The 25,365-nt window shown below is 34.7% G+C and overlaps 2 protein-coding genes across 4 annotated transcripts; one reads left to right on the forward strand and one right to left on the reverse strand.

Annotated features, from left to right (window-relative positions):
* On the reverse strand, window positions 1-25,365 carry LOC123553589 (placenta-specific gene 8 protein-like). 3 transcript variants are annotated; one of them, XM_053541992.1, is made up of 5 exons: window positions 25,206-25,223; window positions 11,174-11,210; window positions 4,766-5,040; window positions 725-864; window positions 1-505 (listed from the first exon to the last, which is right to left on the reverse strand). In XM_053541992.1, the coding sequence occupies exons 3-5, from the start codon at window positions 5,025-5,027 to the stop codon at window positions 410-412; spliced, it is 498 nt and encodes a 165-aa protein (XP_053397967.1). In that variant the 5' UTR covers window positions 5,028-5,040; window positions 11,174-11,210; window positions 25,206-25,223; the 3' UTR covers window positions 1-409. The 3 variants fall into 3 exon arrangements, with proteins under 3 accessions (XP_053397967.1, XP_045199215.2, XP_045199217.2); XM_045343280.2 differs by lacking the exon at window positions 11,174-11,210 and having other exon boundaries at window positions 25,206-25,365; XM_045343282.2 differs by lacking the exon at window positions 11,174-11,210 and having other exon boundaries at window positions 25,118-25,219.
* On the forward strand, window positions 6,603-7,979 carry LOC128556710 (uncharacterized). The gene has a single exon (XM_053542352.1). The coding sequence runs from the start codon at window positions 6,603-6,605 to the stop codon at window positions 7,977-7,979; it is 1,377 nt and encodes a 458-aa protein (XP_053398327.1).

The following is a 25,365-nucleotide window of genomic DNA, read 5'->3' on the forward strand; positions in this document are numbered from 1 at the left end:
TCTAATTTTCTGTGCGATAAAATATACATTTGTAAGGTAACAATTTCTTTTCACATAAAAGCGGTAACCAAAAGTCAAACAATGACATTTGTGTTCCTTAGAAACTGAATGCCACAAATGGTATACAGAATTAGATGCCACTTCTATATTGTAGGTAAAGTGTAGAACTGGTTGTCTGAAAATTGAAAATCGACAATTCCTGGCCAGAAAATTAGTGCTTGTTGACTTACTTCATGTGGTATGAAGTTCTTGTATCTACATTTGTATTATTATTTATGTTAGTTTCTTCTTTCACTGAGGATTTTTCAGAAATGAAGTATATCACACAATTATCTTAATCATAAAGCAAAGATTTTATTTAATTCCACCGGTAAACCCTCTACATTGGTTCTCTGGTATAACACAACAGTTACATGATCCCCATGATATTCATTTCTCTCTTCATCTGACACAAAGCACATTGGCCGCAGCATGAAAGCACTAAGCAGTCATTAAAAAGTGTACCCTGAAAAATATAGAAATGGTAATTAGATAGGTAAGTAGAAAATGTCAGGTTTTCTTACAGGTGGATATCATTTGTCAACATGATAGCTCTGAATCCATTTAGAACAAGAGATCATCTACCGTTGTTACATAGCTAATTTGATGAATTCAACGACAGACACTGTGATTTTTTGATACATATATGAATTCTGATTTACAACAAACAATTTATAGTTCCTACTTGTATTCCACCAAGCGTCCGCAATTTTTGCCTAAGTGCTATCATGGCACCGGGGACACAACATGTTACACAACAATTCTCGCCCATACGACTGGCAATCTGGCTCTGTGCACAGGGTGTGCAGAATGCAATAAATAAACCTGAAAAAGGGGACAAACGTTATAGTGAGGTGAACAATTAAGTTTGCATAACAGAATATAGCATTCTTTCACCGGCTGTAAGTGCAGATGGGAATATCCGGCTCGAGGGTAACTGTTTAGGCGGTAACGGGGCTCTGCCGAATCATCTTACACCCTGGGGTGTAAGAGGGTGTTTTCCAGCACCGGTCAAATCACCGGAAAATCCAGTCTGGGGCCGTATTTATAAAGCATCTTAAGTATAAGTATAAGAAATTGATTATTTACTTAAGTATTAGTTAGGTAAGAAATTTATTTTACTTAAGTATATTTGTTATTCATTAAACAACTTAATAAGTAATTCTTGGCTTTTATTGTGGACGAAAACATTAACAACAAGAGCTGTCCGTAAGACAGCCAAGCTTGATTTTTCGAAATATTGTCCCACAAGCAGGAAAATATTACCCAAAAAGGTTAAATATCAAAAGAGTTTTAAGTTCAAAAGGGGGAATAATTTGACCAAAATGCATATCAGTTACGGGACTTGCTGCTATCAACTAGTTTTATAACCCCGAAGCCACATGTATAGTTTCAATTCAATATCTGCATTAGTTTTGGAGATAGAAACTTGCATGTAAAACTTTAACCAGAATTTTCGAAGTCCAAAACGGGGCATAATTTGCCCAAAATACATGCCAGAGTTATGGGACTTGATCCAGCGAGGTTAGTAATTGATCTAGAAAAAGAAAAAATAAGTTTCAAATCTGTTATTATGCGTTTTAGTAATAGCTGTATGTACTTGCATGCAAAACTTTAACCAGAATTTGCAAATTCCAAAAGGGGACATAATTTGGCCAAAATGAAGGTCAGAGTTATGGGACTTGCTGATATCAACTAGTTTTATAACCCGAAGACACATGTGAAGTTTCAAATCAATATCTGCATTAGTTTTGGAGATAATAACTTGCATGTAAAACTTTAACCAAAATTTTCTAAGTCTAAAAGGGGGCATAATTTGCTTAAAAAACATGTCAGAGTAATGGGACTTAACCCAGTGAGGTTGGTAATTGATCTAGAAAAAGAAAAAATAAGTTTCAAATCTATATGCCTTTTAGAAATAGCTGTATGTACTTGCACGCAAAACTTTAACCAGAATTTTCTAAGTCCAAAAGGGGGCATAATTTGGCCAAAATGAAGGTCAGAGTTAAGGGACTTGCTGCTATCAACTAGATTTATAACCCCGAAGACACATGTGAAGTTTCAAATCAATATCTGCATTAGTTTTGGAGATAGTAACTTGCATGTAAAACTTTAACCAAAATTTTCTAAGTCTAAAAGGGGGCATAATTTGCTCAAAAAACATGTCAGAGTTATGGGACTTGACCCAGTGAGGTTGGTAATTGATCTAGAAAAAGAAAAAATAAGTTTCAAATCTATATGCCTTTTAGAAATAGCTGTATGTACTTGCACGCAAAACTTTAACCAGAATTTTCTAAGTCCAAAAGGGGGCATAATTTGGCCAAAATGAAGGTCAGAGTTATGGGACTTGCTGCTATCAACTAGATTTATAACCCCGAAGACACACGTGAAGTTTCAAATCAATATCTGCATTAGTTTTGGAGATAATAACTTGCATGTAAAACTTTAACCAAAATTTTCTAAGTCTAAAATGGGGCATAATTTGCTCAAAATACATGTCAGAGTTATGGGACTTGACCCAGAGTGGTTGGTAATTGATCTAGAAAAAGAAAAAATAAGTTTCAAATCTGTTATTATGCGTTTTAGTAATAGCTGTATGTACTTGCATGCAAAACTTTAACCAGAATTTGCAAATTCCAAAAGGGGACATAATTTGGCCAAAATGAAGGTCAGAGTTATGGGACTTGCTGATATCAACTAGTTTTATAACCCGAAGACACATGTGAAGTTTCAAATCAATATCTGCATTAGTTTTGGAGATAATAACTTGCATGTAAAACTTTAACCAAAATTTTCTAAGTCTAAAAGGGGGCATAATTTGCTTAAAAAACATGTCAGAGTAATGGGACTTAACCCAGTGCGGTTGGTAATTGATCTAGAAAAAGAAAAAATAAGTTTCAAATCTATATGCCTTTTAGAAATAGCTGTATGTACTTGCACGCAAAACTTTAACCAGAATTTTCTAAGTCCAAAAGGGGGCATAATTTGGCCAAAATGAAGGTCAGAGTTATGGGACTTGCTGCTATCAACTAGATTTATAACCCCGAAGACACATGTGAAGTTTCAAATCAATATCTGCATTAGTTTTGGAGATAGTAACTTGCATGTAAAACTTTAACCAAAATTTTCTAAGTCTAAAAGGGGGCATAATTTGCTCAAAAAACATGTCAAAGTTATGGGACTTGACCCAGTGAGGTTGGTAATTGATCTAGAAAAAGAAAAAATAAGTTTCAAATCTATATGCCTTTTAGAAATAGCTGTATGTACTTGCACGCAAAACTTTAACCAGAATTTTCTAAGTCCAAAAGGGGGCATAATTTGGCCAAAATGAAGGTCAGAGTTATGGGACTTGCTTCTATCAACTAGATTTATAACCCCGAAGACACACGTGAAGTTTCAAATCAATATCTGCATTAGTTTTGGAGATAATAACTTGCATGTAAAACTTTAACCAAAATTTTCTAAGTCTAAAAGGGGGCATAATTTGCTCAAAATACATGTCAGAGTTATGGGACTTGACCCAGAGTGGTTGGTAATTGACCTAGAAAAAGAAAAAATAAGTTTCAAAGCTATATGCCTTTAATTGATGGCTGTATGTACTTGCATGCAAAAACTTAACCAAGGTGTGACGCGGACGCCGACGTCGATACCGACGCCGACGCCAGGGTGAGTAGAATAGCTAGACTATTCTTCGAATAGTCGAGCTAAAAACAACATTAACTTCAGACAGATACAACATGCACAATTATGTTTAAAGTGCTTTTATCTGAAAAACAACACTTTAATCGTACTCACGACGCCATTTTGTTTTCTGACTTAAGTCATTTCTTACGTATCTTAAGTTTAAGCTGTTTTATGAATAGGACTTAAGTTTTTTACTTAGATTTAAGCTGAAATCACCACAAACTTAAGTAAAATCTTCAACTTAAGTCAAAACTTATACTTAAGATGCTTTATGAATACGGCCCCAGGTATGCAAGAATAAGAGAAAATACATGAAAGGCTTAAAATTAGGCCAACTGTCTTTAACTGACATAAGTATCAAGATATTAGAAAACTTCAGTTTTTGAAGCCGATTAAAACTAAACGATTCTACGAAATACACATACGTCTGTATTTGTCATTTTACTCACAAGAATGACAAAAGACCGAAAATCAGTTTAAATTTCATTTTGTAAAAACACTTTCAAAACATATAGTGTTCTTGATTTAATTTGTTCTTACAGTATCCACCACCTTTTACAGTAAAGTCGTATTTATTCATTTCTTGAATATTCAATGTCTTTGTGTTCTTTTTTCTCACCAAGTGATTTGTCGTTAAATAAATCATTGTTTGGAGTTCAGATGCGAAGGAATTATATCACGAGGGCGCAGCCCTCGTGATATAATAATAGGCCTACGCATCTGAACGACAAACAATGATTTCTTCAAGAGTAAATCACTAAATGAGATATATTATTTCGATTCTAACACGTTACCAATGATTTTTAAGTACATCCTTGACGACATTCATTAAATATTTGCCCGTTTTCAATCGGTTTCCTTTCCAGCGCGCCGCTATGCCGTTTGACGCCATGACGTAATAATTGTGACGTCAGAACAGTGATTTGTTGTATGATAATTCACTGTTTTCTGCCTTCTTTGTTTAACAGGAAAATGAATCGGATCGTGTTAGAATTTGTAATATTCGCAACACAGATGAACAGACGCTCTAACAATCACTTACAGTTGGATATGTCCTCGAAACAGTCAAAGAGACCAGACGACCAGGCTCTGTTACCAGCCAAAGGAATAAGAAGCTTCCCCTGGTCGGTACCAAACCCTGGTTGAACCGTTATCACAGTTCCTTGCTGGAACTCGACGGGCTGTGCTTGCACTGTTACCACATGTCCTTGTTGGTGCCCAACAGGCGGTGTTAATTGGTAAGCAGGTTGTGCCTGCTGGTACTCATCCGGTTGTGAGTCAACGATCGGTTGTTTATCATCCATTGTAGGGACAACTCTGTTTAAAGAAAGAGAAATATCACTATGAGTCAGTTGGTTTAAACGTTATACATTTAAATGAACCCGTCATTGTATTTTGTAACCGATTTTTTATAACTTCAGTGTATAGCAAAACACTGCAAACGTTAGATGAATATTTAAGTATGTTAACTTACGAAACAGAAAGTAAATTAAAAAAATAATAGATAAACCAGACAGTATTAATTGCAAAGATTGAAAAAAGTAGGAACGGTTTGTATTTTTAAGCCAACGCTATTTAAACATGTACTTTCTCCAAGTCACAGCGCTTAACTTATTAGTGGCTGTTGGTGTGGAGCCCAAATACGGGTCGTGGCCTAAAGGCGTGATAAGCTGATCGTGGAACAACGTTAATGTCAATTTCACACAAAGAAATATTCTGCTAAACTACTTGATATGATGGTATATTTCTGGCAAAACAACAACAACAAAAATAACAGAATTTGATTTCAATCTGGGTCTTACGGCGCACCAACATAGTATATGCTACATGCGCAAACACAGGACTATAAGAAATTAAAATGTATGGAATCAAAACTTTTATATCTACCAGAATCACAAAGGTACAAAGACACTATTAGTCCCCTCCTACGACCATGAAAAGTAACACAGTGGTTCCACTTCTTTTCATAAACAAATTGGCATAGCAAGAAATGGGAATTAAAAATATAAAAAAAATATAAAAACAAAAACAAGGCGGAATATCCATTAAAGAAAATTCCTATAGTTTTTTTCCTTTCACAGTTTTTATTTTAAATTTACATATATGATAGGAATTTTGTGCTGAAAACAATTAACAAATAAAAACAATAGGTCACTAGGCTTGTTTTTGTGAAAAATTGTTTTGAACACACCCACTGTTGTTGAAACTGCCAGCGATTTTTCAACATTTTCATAATTTTCTGCTTTTTTATAAATACCAACCAAAATATACATCAAGACAGCACAATAAGGTTTCTTTTTCTTTTTACAGATTTTATCATATACTTATTTGATATCATAGTCATATTTGCAATACTCTATCCTTACAATAATTGGTACAAATGAAAAAAAAAATGTTTCATATTTACTTTTGTGAACTTTTTTCAATGAAAAGTACCCATAGTGAAGAATAATTTTTTTTTTAATTTTGAAAAAACTCTTTCATAGATTTTTCCCCTGTTTTTTCTTGTGTATAGATAATTGTATTGTGGGCATAAAAATGGCTAAAATATATTGGTCACCAGGCTAAATTTTATGTTGAGACCGCTAGAATACAACACCTGTTCGGACGGAAAGTGGTGCGAACCTGGCCAAATTGATTACATGTATGTGTGTTAGAAGTTCAAAAAATTAAAAATTCATAATTCTTTCTATAATTGAATACTAAATAATCTCATATGGAGAAAATTTTGTTAATCTCCATATGGGGTTTAAAGAAATCTCTCACTATGTCCTCTCTTTCTGTTTTCATTCTCAACCTGAACTATCTCTTTGTCTTTTTGGTTGCTTAGGGACACGGGTTACCCCACCCTTACACTGCTTTCATACTGCTATAACATAATGTCGATTGACATACAATTATACAGGGTGACCGTGGGATTGTTCTGTTCAGTTCAGCATAAAATGAAAGGAACCAAACGATTCGATAGCTTTGAACTCGTATCCTGGATGGCAATGATTCTTCTCCTTGGAGGTGATATACATACAAATCCTGGCCCTAGCCCCGAAAGGCCTACTTCTTCTTCTGACTCCTCATTCACAATGATAAATGACTTTTCGAAAACTTTGTCCTTTGTCCACTATAATGTCCAAAGCTTTCTGAGAAAAAAGGACATCATAGAAGGTGAGCTGGATCTCTTTGACATCATATCTCTCACGGAAACCTGGCTAGCAGCTACTACAGACTCTGACGCTCTACTGTTTCAAAACTACTCGCCTCCCTTTCGTAAAGATAGGGGTACTGATAATCATGGTGGTATCCTCGTCTATGTGAACAATCAAATACCGGCCATAAGGAGACCTGATTTGGAAGTACATGGAATTGAAAGTATATGGATTGAACTTCAATTTAAAACGAAAAAACTTCTCTATGGAACTTTCTATCGTCCTCCAAATTCTGCTCCATATGTTCTTACTCAAATAGAAAACTCTATTGGACTCGCATTTGATACCAACATTTCAGACATAGTTGTGGCCGGTGATTTCAATCTCGACATGCTTAAACCTCTCACTTCAGCAAAGGTATTAAATATAACCTCACAGTATAACATGTCTGAAACAATACAAGAACCCACACATTTCACTGAAACATCAAACTCACTCATAGATCTGTTCCTTGTCTCTTCTTCATGCAAGGTGGCCCTTACCGGTGTTGGAGAACCTTTTTTGGACCAGAACACGAGGTATCACTGTCCAATTTTCTGTTGCATTGATCTTACGAAACCACACCTTAGAACATATAAGAGAATGATTTGGCAGTTTAACCGCGGAGATTACAATGGCCTCAGACGTGAAACTGCCTGCTTTCCCTGGGAAACCCTTCAACACGACAACATTGACACATACGCTAGCAACATTACAGATACAATCAACAAAATAACTAAAGAACATATTCCTAATAAAATAGTCACAATAAGACAGTCATCACCACCATGGTTCCACAACGAGATAAGAAAACAAATCAGAAAACGCAAAAGAGCATACGACAAAGCAAAAAAATCAAATAACCCACACCACTGGCAAACATACAACCAAATCAGAAATAAAACAACAACTCTACTAAGAAACGCCAAACATAACTTAACTGTGAAACTCGCAGACAAACTAAAAACAGAGGGTTTAACTCCAACAGACTTCTGGAAAACACTCAAACAGTTTAGATTAAAAACAACAAAAAACACTGGCATACAAATACTTAATGACATGGGACATATGTAACTTCAGACACAGACAAAACAAATTTATTGAACAACTTCTTTCACTCGCAGACAGAACTTAATGATAACAATAAACCCCTTCCAAACGCAAATAGAAATATAGACACACCACAGGTAAACAACATTGAAATAACACCACAAGAAGTAGCATCAGTACTAAAATCACTACCTACTGGTAAGGCATCGGGTTCAGACTCAATAAACAACAGAATATTAAAAGAACGTTCGCAAGAACTAGCACATCCTCTCAGTCATCTCTTCAACAAATCATTACAAACTGGAAAAGTACCTTCCCAGTGGAAACTAGCACACGTCTGTGCAGTCTTCAAGAAAAACGACCCTACCATAGTTTCAAACTACAGACCAATTTCTCTTCTAAGCACTATCAGTAAAACTCTTGAACGAATTATACACAAACATGTTTTCAACTTTTATATTGCAAACAACACTATTACATCTCTTCAAACTGGCTTTGTTCCCAATGATTCCACTACAAATCAGCTCATCTCCATCTATGATACATTTTGTCAGGCTCTAGATGAAGGAAAGGAGGTACGCGCAGTCTTCTGTGACATCTCTAAAGCCTTTGACCGCGTCTGGCATCGCGGTCTCCTTCATAAATTGGAAGCCACAGGTATATCTGGCCCCTTATTGAATTGGTTCTTAGATTATCTCTCTGGGAGAAAGCAAAGAGTGGTCCTCTCTGGTGTCTTTTCTGATACTCTACCTGTAAACGCTGGTGTCCCTCAAGGTTCGATTCTTGGTCCTCTACTCTTCCTTGTATATATCAATGACATTGTCCATGATATTAACTCTACTATCCGCCTCTTTGCAGACGATACCAGTCTTTACATCATCGTTGACAACCCATATAACTCTGCAGTCACATAAACTCTGATCTTGACAAAATTTCCAACTGGGCGAGTACCCGGCTTGTAGATTTCAACCCGTCTAAAACAGAATCTCTATTACTATCTCGTAAAGCTAACAAACCTTTTCATCCACCACTTACCATGAATGACATTCCAATTCAAGTGGTACAATCTTATAAACACCTTGGTGTCACTTTTGCGAACGATGGATCCTGGCAAGAGCATATCGAAAACATCAAGATAAAGGCATGGCAAAGGGTAAACATCATGAGAAGCTTTAAATTTGTTCTGGTTGAAAATCACTGGTAACAATCTATACTGCTTTCATTAGACCCCTTCTCGAGTACTCAAATGTTTTCTGGGACAACATAACTACCCAGGATGAATTCGAGCAAGAAAAGATACAACTGGAAGCCCTTCGAATCATATCAGGGACAACCAAATTAGTCTCCATCCACAATCTGTACAAAGAGACTTGCTTCCAACCTTTAAAAGAACGAAGAAGGAAACAAAGGCTGACTCTTTTCTATAAAATGACAAACAATCTCACTCCATCTTATCTATCGTTATTAGTACCTAATCTCGTTGGGAACACGACTGCTTACAACCTTAGAAATGCTCAGGACCTTAGACCTATACATTGTAACACACAACTCTATTCTAATTCATTTTTGCCTCAAACAATATCTGACTGGAACCAATTATCCAGTGAACATAGAGAAGCTTCCAGTCTCAATAGCTTTAAAGGTAAACTTAATACGGATGTCAAAAAGGTACCATGTCATTACTACTTGGGTGATCGAAAATCCCAAATTCTCCATACCAGATTAAGGACACACTTTAGCTCATTAAATGAGCACCTCTTTTCAAAAAACAATATGGACAGCTCTCTTTGTCTATGCGGGAAGGTTGAAACGACGCACCATTACTTTCTCAAATGCCCTCGATACCACAGGCAGCGAACACAGTTACAAGATAAAATTAGTCCTATCACAAATATTACATTACCACTCCTCCTATTTGGTGATGCAAATAGTCCCCAAATCAACACATCTGTCTTCACTCAAGTTCAAGAATACATACATCAAACCAGGAGATTCATTTAAGACCTACATACACCAAGCCTAGAAATCCCACAAGTAACCCTATCCCAAAAGCAACCAAACATCCTCTCTCTCTCTCTCTCTCTCTCTCTCTCTCTTTGTTCATATAATTTTAACATTCATCGGCTATTTCCTAATAGTCCTAACGCATTACATTTAGAAGTACCACTTTTTCTATTTCATGTCGACAATCGACTAGTATATAGTTAACTTTAAATTTAGAACTATTAAAATATTTAAAACTTGAAAAGAATTGTCTGCAGGCATGCATGAATTTTACATTGAATTGTTGTCACTGTAACTTAATATATACATGTTTTCGGGAAAGAGTTTCTAAAAAAGGTTATCAGCTTTCTACTCGATCCCTAGTTTTTGTAAATATGTATTGTAATTATATGCTATTTGATTAATAAATATTGTTTAAACCAAATAATCTGAAAGGTGATATTTTCTTGTCAGTACTATGTCAATTATCTTACATTATATGAACAACACTGTCTTTGTACTAAAATGCGATCACAACCGAAAATGCGAAAACACAACCACAAAAATAGCAAGATATCTGTCAGGCTTGATACTTGTCAATACAACATAAACCAGTATCAACATTTGACTACTGATAAAACTTATCAAAATGTTACTTCATTCAAGATTCCTCATATTTAAGATTGTCTGTAACGTGTTTCAACAAATGTTGACTTCAGTTCAGTTTTCCATAGAAAGTGTCTGCTGCGCAGAAAGATGCGCATAAAAAACTATAGGAATTCCCTTTAATCCATTAAGAAAGATCACGCTTCAAGAAATAAGCTTATATTTGGATTATACATGATTAACACAAGGCGATCAATGGCCAAAACAATCCCAACAGCGCTAGGATACTTAAACAGGCTAGTGATGCGCACCTTAACTCTCTATTAAACCATACCATGTTCTACAGTGATAAAAGTTACACGACAGTTTAACTTAAAGTAATCCAAGCCAACACACAAAACAGTAACAGAAGACAATTTAATTGAAACACAAAAGTGTTAATTTATGTAAAAAGCAAGCCTAAAAACCATACACGCATGTATTCAATGCCGTTACAGAAGTCAGATCATCAAGAGAAACACAATGAAAGCTAGAAGACAGATATAAAAAAGAGTTTAGAAAACTGCCTAGAACGAAAAAATCCTCCACCAGCTCTGCCATATACAGTCGAAACTAAAAGCGTAACGTACCAACGTAAAATAGTTTAACCCGTCTCGTGTACTTTATCTGAAAAAAAATACTCAATGATCACCTGAGTGTTAGAATAAGCGCCAAAACCTGCTATTGTTTTTCAAGTAGAAAAATGTGTAATCTATGAAAATATTGCCAATACATAGTCTTAATCTGTGTAGTATTTTTATTAGGCGTAAAAACATCGTTTGTTTCCGGTAGTATCCCGACCTACCCTAAATTTCTGGCCCGACTTTTTAACAAAACGTTGCAAAACTACACTTTTTATGCTTTAAACATGATCAGTGATGTTAGAAAACAACTTACTGATGCTCTAAAGGCATAACCCCGTTATTTGTATTCATTTTTGACACAAAAATAATTTCCGAAAAGTCTCACTTAATTAAAAAAATCCAAAAAAAAAAAAAACAAATAAAAAATAAATCCGACCTACCTACCCTATTTGTTTAGCATGTTATCGGAAACAAAGAATTTTTTAGGCCTTATTACATGAGATAGTTGCTAAATTCGTCATCTTCAGGTTTACCCAGGTCCTATCCTATTTTTAAAAACATTTTTCATAGCTTGTTTAAACCTTTTACTTCACCACATTTTTGTTTTGTATAAATTTTATACATCGCTTAGCAGTAATGTCATGGTTATATACTTCACTGTGATTAAAGGGACTAGCCCATACATTTTAGGCGAAAAATAATTTCTCTCAAAAATCCATAAAATGTTAGTACTCTGAAAGTGACTAGCGGTACAAACTTACTGACATAAGATTTTTGAAATATGATTTTTACAAATAACCAAATATATTGTGCAGATGCAACACTTGAAATTATGCAGAAAATTTACACTCATCTTGCATTATAACCAATATCTGACTTTTATTTTCACCAACTTCATTACTTTTTAGTGGAGGGATAACTCATGTTTTTTCGTGTTATAACATCTGCAGAATCCCGAGGGATTGGTTGGTGCCCGAAGATGCCGAGGGATTCCGAAGATGTTGTAACACGAAATAAACATGCGCTAACGCTATTCTTGCATAAAACGCATAAACACTAATAAATGAATACATTGTCCCTCAACGTCATTGAATTACCATGAAATGCGCGAGAATTTCCAAGTTGTTTTTTCACGTTGACGTCATTTCCTTTTGAATTATCCGTTTTAGGGCTGTTATACGTTTACGCTTTGCCACGGAACGCCCATATACAAAAAGGTGTTTTAACAGCGCGTGAGCGCGAGAATCTCTCTGTTAACACACGTTTTCTCTTCTGTTAAAACACCCGTGAAAAGTGACAAGAACAGCTGTTTTATGCTAGAATGTCATATATACATTCTATGCCAAAGTTTGTGGAAATGAACATGTCGAAAAATTTCACCCAAACTATGGGCGAGTAGCTTTAAGTGATTGTGGTAGCTCTTTTTTATGACTGTAATGTATTTAGTGTCTGTGTACTGCCTTTCTAGCTATTTAAACGTATTTTAAACATACATACATTGAATGTGTGTACTTAAAACACGGTTGTGATGTAATCCTTTGTTAGTTTTGTCCATTATTGATCGCGCGCTGGGGAAAATATTTAATGATGGACCTGTGAATTCTTTACTTATGGGTGAAACAGGTCTCATAAGCGTAAATACGACTAGCTTCTACTGATTATAAAACATACCGTACGATTTGTTGTGAATTAACTGTTGTTGTACTTTTTGTAGTTCAGCCGCCACCCTTGTTTAAGAGCAACATTTAAAAACACGTTTTTTTTTCATCCTCAAGTAATAAGTAAGTAGATTCGCCCAGTGTAATCAATAACCCACAATTGACCGACCCCTCTGGTACAGTATCAAGACGCATAATCTAACTCTATACATAGAGCGCCTACTTCACCCGATTTACATTCGGAACATTTTCACGCGTTTCGGGCTTTATCGTATGTTTAACATGGGATTTTTGAACCGTCCAAAGATGTTGGAAATGTTTGTCTCATTGTTTTTTTTTTTTTAATAAAAATGTTACTACTTTCATTGTCTACCACTTTTTTCCACCCTTGCCTGAAAAAACAGTAATGAGTTTGTACACTGTTCAGACAACTGTGCTCTGTTGAAATTTAATCAAACACAAGTTTACCTGCATAAACAGAAAGCATGATATCTTAAACGTATGTCACTATACCTGTCCAGTACTGGACATTATGGTAAACGCTTCTTTCCTGCACAAATGACAATATCGCAACTTCTGTCCGGTTTGTACAACTTTCTGGCCGCGATAAACCATTTGACTTGTATAGGTTATTGTACCGATACCGCTTATTTTACACGATTATTTTTCTATACCTGTCCATTCTTAACCTGTAACTGTCCATCCTTAAAATAATGGATACTTTAAGAATGGACAGGTACAGGTTAATAATGGACAGGTATAGTAACAACCTTGTACGCTGAGAGGTGCGAGTACATCAACCTATGAAATTCGAAAGTTTCGAAATATAAACTGCAACGATTTTCTTTCAGAATTTGTAGCTGCATTAAAGAAAACCGCTGAAGTGGGTCGTATGATTTTAACCAAAATCGCACCACAAATTACCAGTCAAATGAAAATCAAACAATGTGCCATAAGTAATTACTGAATGTTAGTTAAAATCTTCAACCGGAAGTAGTAAAGTTCTCTTTGTGTACTCCTGAATCGCAATAGAGAAGTATCGCAGATATAAACCTGGTATGGCATTTTCAGTCGAAAATAGATGAAAATAGGCAACGTAATGTAAAAACAAGAGCTGTCGGAAGACAGCAACGCTTGACTATTCAACAGTTTTGTCAACTGAATGAATATTAAAGTCGAAAAGGGGGTCATAATTTTGTAAAATTGCAAAAAGAATTATGGAACCTGTGCAATGCATATCAGCTCATGACAGGGACAATTGTGCAAGTTTAACTTCTTTCCCATTAGAGGGTACTGAGATACCACCTTACCTACAAAAATTTAACCAACGACTGCTTAGTCGAAAAAAATGGCATAAATTTGGAAATAGTGATCAGATCAGATCAGAATAGTGAACAAGTGTGTGACGATTCAATCCATTTCCATTAGTAGAAACTGAAATACCTACTTACATATAAAACCTCAGTCAAAAATGTCTAAGTCATTAAAGGGGCATACGCAAACGCAAAATAGAGTTACTGGACCTGTGCAGTGTAAGTCAATTTATCACAGTGAATAAGGATCATATAAAGTGTTTTGTTTATATATGTAATACGTATTTAACGCCAAATAACCTTGTACTTGTACTTGTACGATTTTGATTTTTTGAGGTAATTGAAACTGGTTTAGAGAAGTATAGACTGCAGGGTAAATGCTTTGTTACAGGTGATTTTAATAGTCGCACTTCTGATATTTCTGATATCCTAGATTATGACATGTACATTGATGTAGACGACATGTTGTCAAACCATCCGTTTATTCCTACTCGAGAATCTCGCGATAGGGTACTTGATAGAAATGGGAGGCGCTTGATTGAGCTTTGCCAATCAACGTCCTACATCATAGGTAACGGTAGATTGTATGAAGATTATGGTATAGGCGAATTTACATACCATTCAATGAATGGGTCAAGTGTCGTTGATTACTTGCTATTGAATATTCATGACTTTGATTGTGTCTCAGATTTTAAAGTTTTACAACCTAACGAGTTTTCTGATCATTCGGGGATTTCCTTTAATATCTTAAGTAAACAATCTGTCCAACCATATGACGAAGAATTAAAAAAAGAAACCATATTAAAATGGGACGATGATAAATTAACAGAGTTTAAGCAATTATTATTAAGGAATGTAAATACATTTTCAACCCTTACAGAACGAATATACAATAATGAAAATATTGATGAAGTAACAGATATATTTGTTGATACTTGAAAGTATTCTGCTCAAAATCTTTTTTGGTAAAGAGCGGGAAATCTTTAAATCAGAATTTTTTAAATCCACTACGAGTAAAAAGCCTTGGTTCGATGCCAACTGTTTTACTATGAGAGCCCAATTTAAGACAGCTAGGAATTTATTCTTAAATGATAAAACAAATGTCAACTAGAAAATGCTTTTGTAAAAAAGCGCATGTCTCCCCCAATGCAAAGTCCTATAGGCACGAAGTCAATAGGGTCAGGAGCGAAAGTCAAAGAGACAGTAATGGTTGGCTGCAATAAGGATCATCTACTTGGCATGTCCAGTCATCCCGCTAAATTTCAACACTAGTGGCTTAGTGATTCTCAAGTCACTGTTCAGGCTCCTGTGACCTTGACCTTTGATCAAGTGACCTCAAAATAAATAGGGGTCATCTACTCTGCATGTCCAATCATCCTATTAAGTTTCAACATTGTAGGTCAAGTGGTTCTCAAGTTATTTCCAAAAAATGATTTTACATGAACAGGCCACTGTGACCTTGACCTTTAATAGACTGACCCCAAAATCAATAGGGGTCATCTACGCTGCATGTTCAATCATCCTATGAAGTTTCAACATTCTGGATCAAGTGGTTTTCAAGTTATTGATCGGAACTGGTTATCAATGTTCAGGCCCCTGTGACCTTGACCTTTAACGGAGTGACCCCAAAAACAATAAGGATCATTTACTCTGCATGAACAATCATTCTATGAAGTTTCAACATTCTGGGTCGAGAGGTTCTCAAGTTATTGATTGGGAATGGTTTTCCATGTTCAGGCCCCTGTGGCCTTTACCTTTAACAAAGTGAACCTAAAATCGTTAGGATTCATCCACTCTGCATGACCAATCATTCTACGAAGTTTCATCATTCTGGGTCAAGTGGTTCTCAAGTTACTGACCGGAAATGGTTTTCAATGTTCGGGCCCCTGTGACATTGACCTTTCACAAAGTGACCTCAAAATCGTTAGGGGTCATTTACTCTTTATGACCAATCATCCTATTAAGTTTCAACATTCTAGGTCAAGTGGTTCTCAAGTTACTGACCGGAAATGATTTTCAATGTTCAGGCCCCTGTGACCTTGACCTTTAATGGAGTGACCTTAAAATTGATAGGAGTCATCTACTTTGCATGTACAATCATCCTATGAAGTTTCAACATTCTGGGTCAAGTGGTTCTCTAGTTATTGATCAGAAATGGTTTTCAATGTTCAGGCCCCTGTGACCTTGACCTTTGACGGAGTGACCCCAAAAACAACAGAGGTCGTCTACGCTTTATGACCAATCATCCTGTCAAGCTTCGACATTCTGGGTCAGGTGGTTCTCTAATTATTGATTGGAAATGGTTTTCAATGTTCAGGCCCCTGTGACCTTGACCTTCGACGGAGTGACCCCAAAATCAATAGGAGTCATCTACTCTTCATGACCAATCATCTTATGAAGTTTCAACATTCTGGATCAAGTAGTTCTCTAGTTATTGATCAGAAATGGTTTTCAATATTCAGGCCCCTGTGACCTTGACCTTTGATGGAGTGACCCCAAAAACAATAGGGATCGTCTACTCCAGCAGCCTTACAACCCTATGAAGTTTGAAGCTTCTAGGTCAAATGGTTCTCCAGTTATTGCTCGAAAATGAAGTGTGACGGACGGACGGACGGACAGAGCAAAAACAATATGTTTCTTGGGGGAGACATAATTTAAGACAAGATTATTTACGTTCTAAAAACAGTTACAATCAAACGTTACAAAATAGTAAGAAAAAATATAAGAGGAGCGAAGCTAAAACCCTCACAAAATTAAGTAAATCGCAACCACGTAAATTTTGGAAAAAAAGTTAAAAAGCAGTATGCTAAAAATCCCGTAAAAGCTAATGAATTAAATAATTCTGAGTTATTTACCCATTTTAAAAACTTATCTAGCTCTGAAACGAATGACAGGGAACAAATAACTAACCAACCTTTGATTACAGATGACGATTTAGATGGAGCTATAACTATCGCAGAAATTAAAGATGCAGTTTTCTCACAAAACAATAATAAAAGCGCAGGTATCGATACTATTATTGCGGAAATATATAAGCATTCTTTAGACGTTATTTCGCCCTTTTTATTGGCAATTTATAATAGAATTTTTGAAAAGGGGGAATATCCAAAGAAATGGGGAGAAGGTATTATTGTCCCAATTTTTAAAGGAGGGAACGTTGAAGATTCTAAGAACTATAGAGGAATTACTTTGATAAACGTTATTGCAAAAATTTATTCCCAAATATTGCTTAACCGTTTGACCAAATGGTCTGTTAAGCATAGTAAAATTATTGACAATCAGTTTGGCTTTCAGAAAAGAAAATCCACGATAGACTGCATATTTTTGCTACACTCAATAACCGCTAAGTCACTGTCACAGGGTCAGAAGGTTTACTGCTGTTTTCTAGATTTCGAGAAATGTTTCGACAAACTAGATCTATCTTTTATTTTTCAAAAGTTGTTTACAGAAAACGTTAGCTCAAAATTTATAGCTTCAAAGCATGTATGCATCAGTTAAAGCAGCTGTAAGATATAACAACACAATTTCGCCGTTCTTTGATTCAAATATGGGGGCAAAACAAGGCGACCCCATCTCCACTCTACTATTTTTATTCTTTGTAAATGACATATTACAAAACATAAATTCTAATATAGACGGTCTTTTTACAATTGATGACGTCAAAATATTTATTTTGCTATTCGCTGATGACGCAGTTTTATTTGCGCATACACCTACAGCACTTCAGTCTATGTTAAATGATTTACATGCATATTGCCAAAGATGGGGACTTAAAGTAAATACCAATAAAACAAAAATTATGACTTTTGAAAAAGGCCGACATACTCAACACAATTTTATATATGATGATATAGCGCTGGAAAATGTGAAAATATTTAAATATCTTGGAATAAATTTGTTCAAAAATGGTCAGTGCTACCGAACACAAAAGAAACTAGCCCAACATTCCCTGTTTTCATTACACAATTTATTTACAGTATTTAACCAGTTAGAATTATCTATAACTGACAAATTTAAACTTTTTGATAGCATTGTTGGTTCAGTTTTAAACTACGGTGCTGAAATTTTTGGTTATCATGAAGGGAAAAATATAGAAATGATACAGTGTAAATTTCTTAGAAAAATCTTATGCGTAAAAAAGACAACACATCTTGATGGACTTTATGGTGAAACTGGGAGACATCCCAAGCGAATACAACGAAAATTAATTATGATAAAATATTGGTTGAAAATACTCTCTTTGAGTAATGACTGCTTGCTGAAACGAATGTATAACGTCTTAAAACTTGATGCAGAAAATGGTCTTTCTTATGGTGGAAATAATTGGGCATTTCAAATAAAACAAAATTTAAATGAAATTGGAATGACAAATCTGTGGATTAATCAAGAACATGTAACAGTAAATTTTCTGCAAATAAAAAGTAGAATACTCTACATTTATAAGCAAGAGTGGTACGGTAGCGTTAGTAATTCTAGTAGACTATCAACATACAGTATTTATAAACATTCTTTTGAAACAGAAGACTATCTTAAAAAAGTTAACATTAACAAATTTCGAATTTCACTTACAAAACTTAGATTATCGTCACATAATTTAGCAATAGAAACCGGACGATACGAGAATGTTACACGTGAAAACAGACTTTGTACAAAATGCAATTTAAATGTAGTAGAAAATAAATTCCACTTTTTGTTAGTTTGCCCGAAGTATTACAATCTACGTCGCAAATATTTGAAACCATATTACTGTCGTTGGCCAACAGTACAAAAGTTTCAAAATTTAATGTCTGCATCAAATACTCAGATATTGAACAATTTGTCTAAATTTTTGTATTTTGCATTTAAAGAACGAAACAATGATTAAAAGCATTTTTACGCTCATCATCTACATTATTTTACGTAATTATTTTATCAGTAGAACATTATTACTTTGTAAACTGTGAATACGTAAATACTTTCTATGTAAAACACTATCACTTAATAAGCTGTGAGTCATATGTTCTTACATTACATGATTGTTGTAACTGTATTGGCTATAAATGTGTATTTGTCATTTTATGCCAAATAAAGTATATGTTATGTTATTATGTTATGTTATGTTTTGAAACTGCCCCTCAGGGGAATTTTTGTTTTATGTTTTTTAGCCATCATAAGCCTTTGTTTTTCATAAAATGTATACCAAACTGTTCAGAGTAGTGTAGAAGTGTCTTTTAAGAGAAGTGTTATGTTTGAATAATCAATTTTCTCTTATATCACATGTACTTTGCTCGTCCACATTCTGTTTTGTAGAAAATATCAAACTTCTTTTTCAAAAATATATTGACATTATGTCTATACATATTGTGTGCCTAACATATTTCTCCAGGTACTCCCAGTGTTGAAAATGTTAAAAACATGCACATTTCAAAACGTTGCAAAAATTGCAAAATGAAAGTGAAAGTGAAAGTAGAGCTGTCAAAATAAGCAAAGTACTGCTATGTTCAAGAAAATATGTAAGTTAACCATATTTCATTACTGGGGAGTACCCAGATAAATATTTTGCACACACAACCAAAACAAAATTAAAGAAAAATACGTTTGAAAAAGAAGTTTGATATTTTACCTTTGAATAAAGTATTTCCTACTTCCTCTGAACAATTCAGTATATTTATTATAAATGGTAATGGTCTATGAGATATAAATTTCAGAAAGTAGTATTCATCTGAAGAATGGTCTCCAAACACTGTTGATGAACCTTAACCAAATAGGGACGCAGACTCATAGATGAAATTAAAAAAAGTGGAAAACCACAGGTCGCCCAACATGTCATTAACGAAAATGTTGCAGGCTCGGTTTGTTCATGAACGGTAGCGGAAGTGCAAGCTACCGTCCACGCCATCTAGCCCCGGGTTGAGCAGAACTCAACATTTCCACATGTTATAAGTACCAAAATGTATTTTAGAGACATCCGCAGATGTACTTATACGGCGGTGCACATGGAACCTTCAATGATGCACAGATAGCGATTCCATGAAGAGCGGCGTATGGTCCCCGGATAAAATAATGGATGGATCCTAAACGAGAAAACAACGGGCAAAATTAAACAAACTTGAGTCCAATAGCTTTGAATAGTCGAGCTAAAGAAAATACAATTTTCCTTTCTTTTTCAAATGCTGCAGCCCTATTTTTCTCATGCAGTTTTCCGTGTAAAATTGGTTTATTTTTGGCCATAACTGACATTTGTTGCAGTCCTACACAGAAATGTGTAATTTCACCTTTCTACTACGAGGACAAACAAACTAAAAAAAGAAAAACGTCAAGTTCCCTAAAGTTTTACTGCACGTTTCAATATTTCGGTATTACCAGAAAATTTGGCTTTTAAATTAATTTTACAATACAATTTTTTGGCAATGACGATGTTATTTATTGTAATAACAAAATATTTTCTCGTAATAACGAGATACGAGTCATAACTAGTAAAGATCTAATGTAATACGGGTAATTTTCTTCTAATAAAATTGATAGAATATCTCGTAATTACGAGATAAGAACGATTGTTTTACAATAATGATACTTTGACTGCAATTTTCAGGGGGGCTGAAAATTATAAATTTTTTCGATACATTATACATACATACATTTTAGAATGTCTTCTCCTGGGCCCGTCATTTATATACACTGCAAACTCAGCACGAACAAAGCATGGACAACTATTGATACATACATCATACGGCCAAGTTAAATTTTACTTTTTGTAAAGGCACCTCAAATCATTCATAAATATGACAAAACGAGATATGTTCAAAACTTTCCTAAGAATCAGCACTGAATATCATTAGTGTTTAAAAAACTTTTAATTGCAATAAATATTTATATGCAATGTAATTTCAGATCTATTTGACTTGGTATTTTTACTTAGCACAGAGACACAAATCAATGAATTGTCTTTGCCTCAAAGAGGACAATATTAGAGACATTATATAATATCACGACAATCTTGATTTTTTCGTGAGGACCGTGTTTTAAGTCAGAGAAAAGCCTCAAACTATCCATTATGTTGCGCCTCGATTTGTCCATTCTTTCACATAATGGACAGTTTTCGGCTTTTCTCCTTTACTTAGATGAAACTATTAATCAAAATATATATTTGTTAATATTCTTTCCATTTCATGATGGCAAGAGCCATTATTATGCCTGAATTAAACGTATTTTAAACATACATACATTGAATGTGTGTACTTAGATGAAACTATTAATCAAAATTTATATTGTTAATATTCTTTCCATTTCATGATGGCAAGAGCCATTATTATGCCTGAATTAAACGTATTTTAAACATACATACATTGAATGTGTGTACTTAGATGAAACTATTATTAATCAAAATATAATTTTATATTTGTTAATATTCTTTCCAGTTTATGATGGCAAGGGCCATTGTTATGCCTAAATTACGCGGAATATGGTTTGCCTATCAATTTACAAATATATTTTCAGCACCTTTTCTTTAATTAAATATTACATCATAATCGATATCAATTTTATCAAAATTCAAAAAAAGTTCGTAATACTGATTTGTATTTTTATTGGATCAGTTCCTGAATTGATTAATTCGTTCGATGTGAAATGCCAACAGTTTTTTTTTCTAAAAATGTGCATTGTTTTGTAACTTTAGTACCAGTTGAGGATTTGTAGAGATATACGGCCATGTACATAGAAATGGATCTGCTCATAATCAATAAGATTATATTATGCCTCTCTAGGAAGGTGTTTTAGTGCTAAAGATAAGCAAAACATGTTGGTTATAAATCAGCCTGACCTGATCACGTTACAGATAAAATCTGGGTTAAAATTATTGTAAGACATGGTAAACTACGATTTATAACAGGTGTTTGTAAGAGTGTCCAATAACCCTGATATAAAATTAAACGGCAATGTACTTTTATCGACTTTATGATATTGGTAATATGCTTGTAAATGCACATGGAAGAGATATAAATAAAGAACAAATATATGGAATTAATAAAAAATGTACCTAGAACTTTTTCCGCCAGCGATCAACCGATTTTGTATTATCACGATAATTATATTCCGATCTGACACGAAAAGTAATACATACTCTGAGTTTCTGAAAGGGATGTGCGATCGATAATTACCTTTGAAATAGATAGTCTGTTTGAAATAACTTCAAAGGTTGAAAGAGAATTTCTCAAGATATGAGGATATCGAATAACGCAGTCTCATATGTGAGGCTGCTTCAGAAAGTCCTGTTACTAGGCCCTAAAATGCAAACGAGAAAATCCACCTAAATACCATCTATGCCAACTCCTCAAAGTATCCCCCCTTTACAGAAATGCAATTTTGTTTAGCGAAAAAGTAGTCTACCCTTGGTATCGGTTTCAAGCACTGATAGATTGCGCATTTAGGGACACTGTTACTGCCATATCATCGCCCAGACAACGTATTAAAATTGTATACAAAACTTAACTTTTTGCGCTTTTCTTACGCTTTGTTGTTTACTGGTTGTTTTCCATATTAGAGGGGTCCACCTAGCACGGATTTACACAGTTTTCTACCGTCGCAATTTTCTATTTGCTTAAGCAAGTTTATTGAAAATTGTAATCTAGCATTCTTCTTATCAGGGGCCAACACAAAAGAGATCCACCTAGCTCAGACCTTTCTAAGACATAAGAGCTTTGCCAGAATACTGTGAACTATGTCTTCTTGAATCCTCACCCTACTAGCTATCTCTTCAACAGAATATCTCCACATATTTGACAGCATCAATATTATTAGAAACAACGATGTCTTAGGTCGACCTTTACGGCAAAAATCTTCAAGGTCTCGGAATTTCAAACCAGACATTAATTTCCTTAAACACCTGCAAACTGTCATAAGAGTGACATATATATTATTCAGTTCATTTAAAGATTAGTGTCGCTGGAATTTTAAGGGAGTTCTGCATGTTCGAGTTTTTTTTTCTATAAAGTAAACTTTGATTAAATATCACTTTTTTCCAAATTTCAGAATATACTTAGAAAATAAAGATAAATATTCACGTGTCGTTGTTGAATTTTACCATCGTACACGTCGTTATAATCAACTTGAAAAGTTACCATTTAGTATACTTAGAAAATTCGGCACATAATAAAGATAGTGTCGTGTACTTATTTTTTTTTTGCTAAACTGATCTTAAAATTTGAGCTCACAAAAGTCTTCATAATAGACGCCCATAGGAAAATAAAAATTTTGGTAACATTTTCGCGCATATAATGTTTCTATAATGTAGATTTAATGTATCATCTCACAGACATAAATAAACCTGTGGCCTATAAAACAGTGAAATAAAAAGATTTTTGCCCATGATAACAGCACACTACGCGCTGATTTTAAGACATGTCTTGGCATTCGTTAACATGTCCAACATTTCAATATCATATTTTATTGTTAGAGAGACAGAAACGTTTCCGTTTTCAAGAACTTATTCACGGGTTGCCATTAAAAATATTTAAAATTCCGTTACCGAGTCCAGGTTTTATTCTACGACATGCGGATAAATGAAGTTACGCCATTACTCTCAGTTCATCAAACGTGCAGAACTACCTTAAGCGCAACAGGCCCTTTGACATAAGTGGCCTCAGCCATGTTAAAGACGCGCCACAAAATAACTGCATTCTTTTGAATTTCCCTGAAGGCAATAATACACGATTTGCATGAAAAAAAAAATAGAGATATACAATTGGCTAGTTTCAAATTGACAGGGCCACATACAAGGCCAAGACAATGTGTCTAATGTCTAAGTATATTATTAAATTAATACAGAAGTATGCACAGTGCTTGGTGTATTAACGTGAGCTTAGACCATACTTTGTTTCTACAGTAAGATAGTTATTATTCTATGTTTTTAAATCTATGCTGAAAAGAGACTGACTGAATAAATTTGCAGAAGTTGTGAAAAACACTTTTTATTCAGGGATGGCCTAAACTCTCAATCTGTCATCAATATAGCTGTATCATACCATTATTACCAGAAAGATTTTCAGGAAGTTCATGTGGGAGAAAAAAAGTAGGTCACTAGGTTCTGATGGGTCTTTAATGAAAATAGCCTGCGTATATAACTGTCACTTTTTCTAATGCGTCAAAGTTTTGTTTATTTCTTCCCCATTTCCACGGTGTAAATAATAAATAGCTCCCTACATGCTAGAGGTGTACTGGTCAGGAACCCAGGCAATCCTTGCGTGTATCAGTGCTATACACTGGGCAGTTAAAGAACCAGGCTGTCCATTCGCAACGCGCTAGGCTAAGTTAGGCGGGCAAGCCTGTATCTGATTTCTGATCTCTCTGTCGTGGGGGCTTTGTCTCACTCTGTCCCTCTGGTCAGATCGCTTTGTGTCTGTACTAGTAGAGGATGAATTATGCGCCCTGTGTGGCTGCATTTGAACTATGTAAAGCGCCTTTGAACGTGAAATTGATCATGAAAAGGGCGCTGTATAAATCTGGTATAATTATAATAATAATAATAATAATAATGCACTAGAAATTAAAAACGCGCCACAAAATAACTGTATTCTTTTGTATTTACATGATGTTAATTATACTTGATTTGCATGAAAAAAAGAGATATACAAGTATTTACAGTGATAAATTTTAGGCCAAGACATGTTTCTTAACCTTTTATTGAATTAATGTAGCAAAATGTAAAGAAATTAGTGTATTTAGTTAAATTTCTGGACTGAAAAAGTTTGCAGATGAAGTTGTGAAAATTGTTCAGGAAGGGCCTAAACTGTATATTACCTGTATTATAAGAATGATTTTTTGTGGGTGAAAAAAGTAGGTCACAAGGTCGTGGTGGGTCTTTAAAGACCCACCATGACCTAGTGACCTACTTTTTCCTCTCACATATATTTTTTTTTTCAGTCATGATAGATGTAAAACCATAGAAAACCATTGAATAAAATATCTATCTTATATTGTAAAAACAAAGTGTAGTCTAAACTCACCTTATTACTTTAAGTCACTGCGTAACGGGCTGCTTGGCAAAGTGGCTTACAAATTCTTATTACATGAAAGACTGCAAATTTTACATACCTTCAAATATTGTTTGGATTAAAATAATCCCTCTGTTAAGATGTAGCAGTCTGTAAAATGACTTCCTGTATCGCTTCGGTGAACAATAAGAAATAAACTATTTGTCGTACATACGGTGGGGTTTTAAATTTCCGTATTGGCAAAAACATCTTACATTTTA

Source organism: Mercenaria mercenaria, chromosome 4 (genome assembly GCF_021730395.1).
Source record: "Mercenaria mercenaria strain notata chromosome 4, MADL_Memer_1, whole genome shotgun sequence".
NCBI lineage: Eukaryota > Metazoa > Mollusca > Bivalvia > Venerida > Veneridae > Mercenaria > Mercenaria mercenaria.

What these genes read in the sequence shown, in the direction of transcription:
- LOC128556710 (XM_053542352.1), top strand. Translation starts at nt 6,603, where the DNA reads ATGTCGATTGACATACAATTATACAGGGTGACCGTGGGATTGTTCTGT.
- LOC123553589 (XM_045343280.2), bottom strand. Translation starts at nt 5,027, where the DNA reads ATGGATGATAAACAACCGATCGTTGACTCACAACCGGATGAGTACCAG. An exon ending in TTTCGAGGACATATCCAACT is followed by an intron (nt 865 to 4,765) that starts GTAAGTGATTGT and finishes CCCCTTTTTCAG; the next exon opens with GTTTATTTATTGCATTCTGC. An exon ending in GGACGCTTGGTGGAATACAA is followed by an intron (nt 506 to 724) that starts GTAGGAACTATA and finishes TATATTTTTCAG; the next exon opens with GGTACACTTTTTAATGACTG.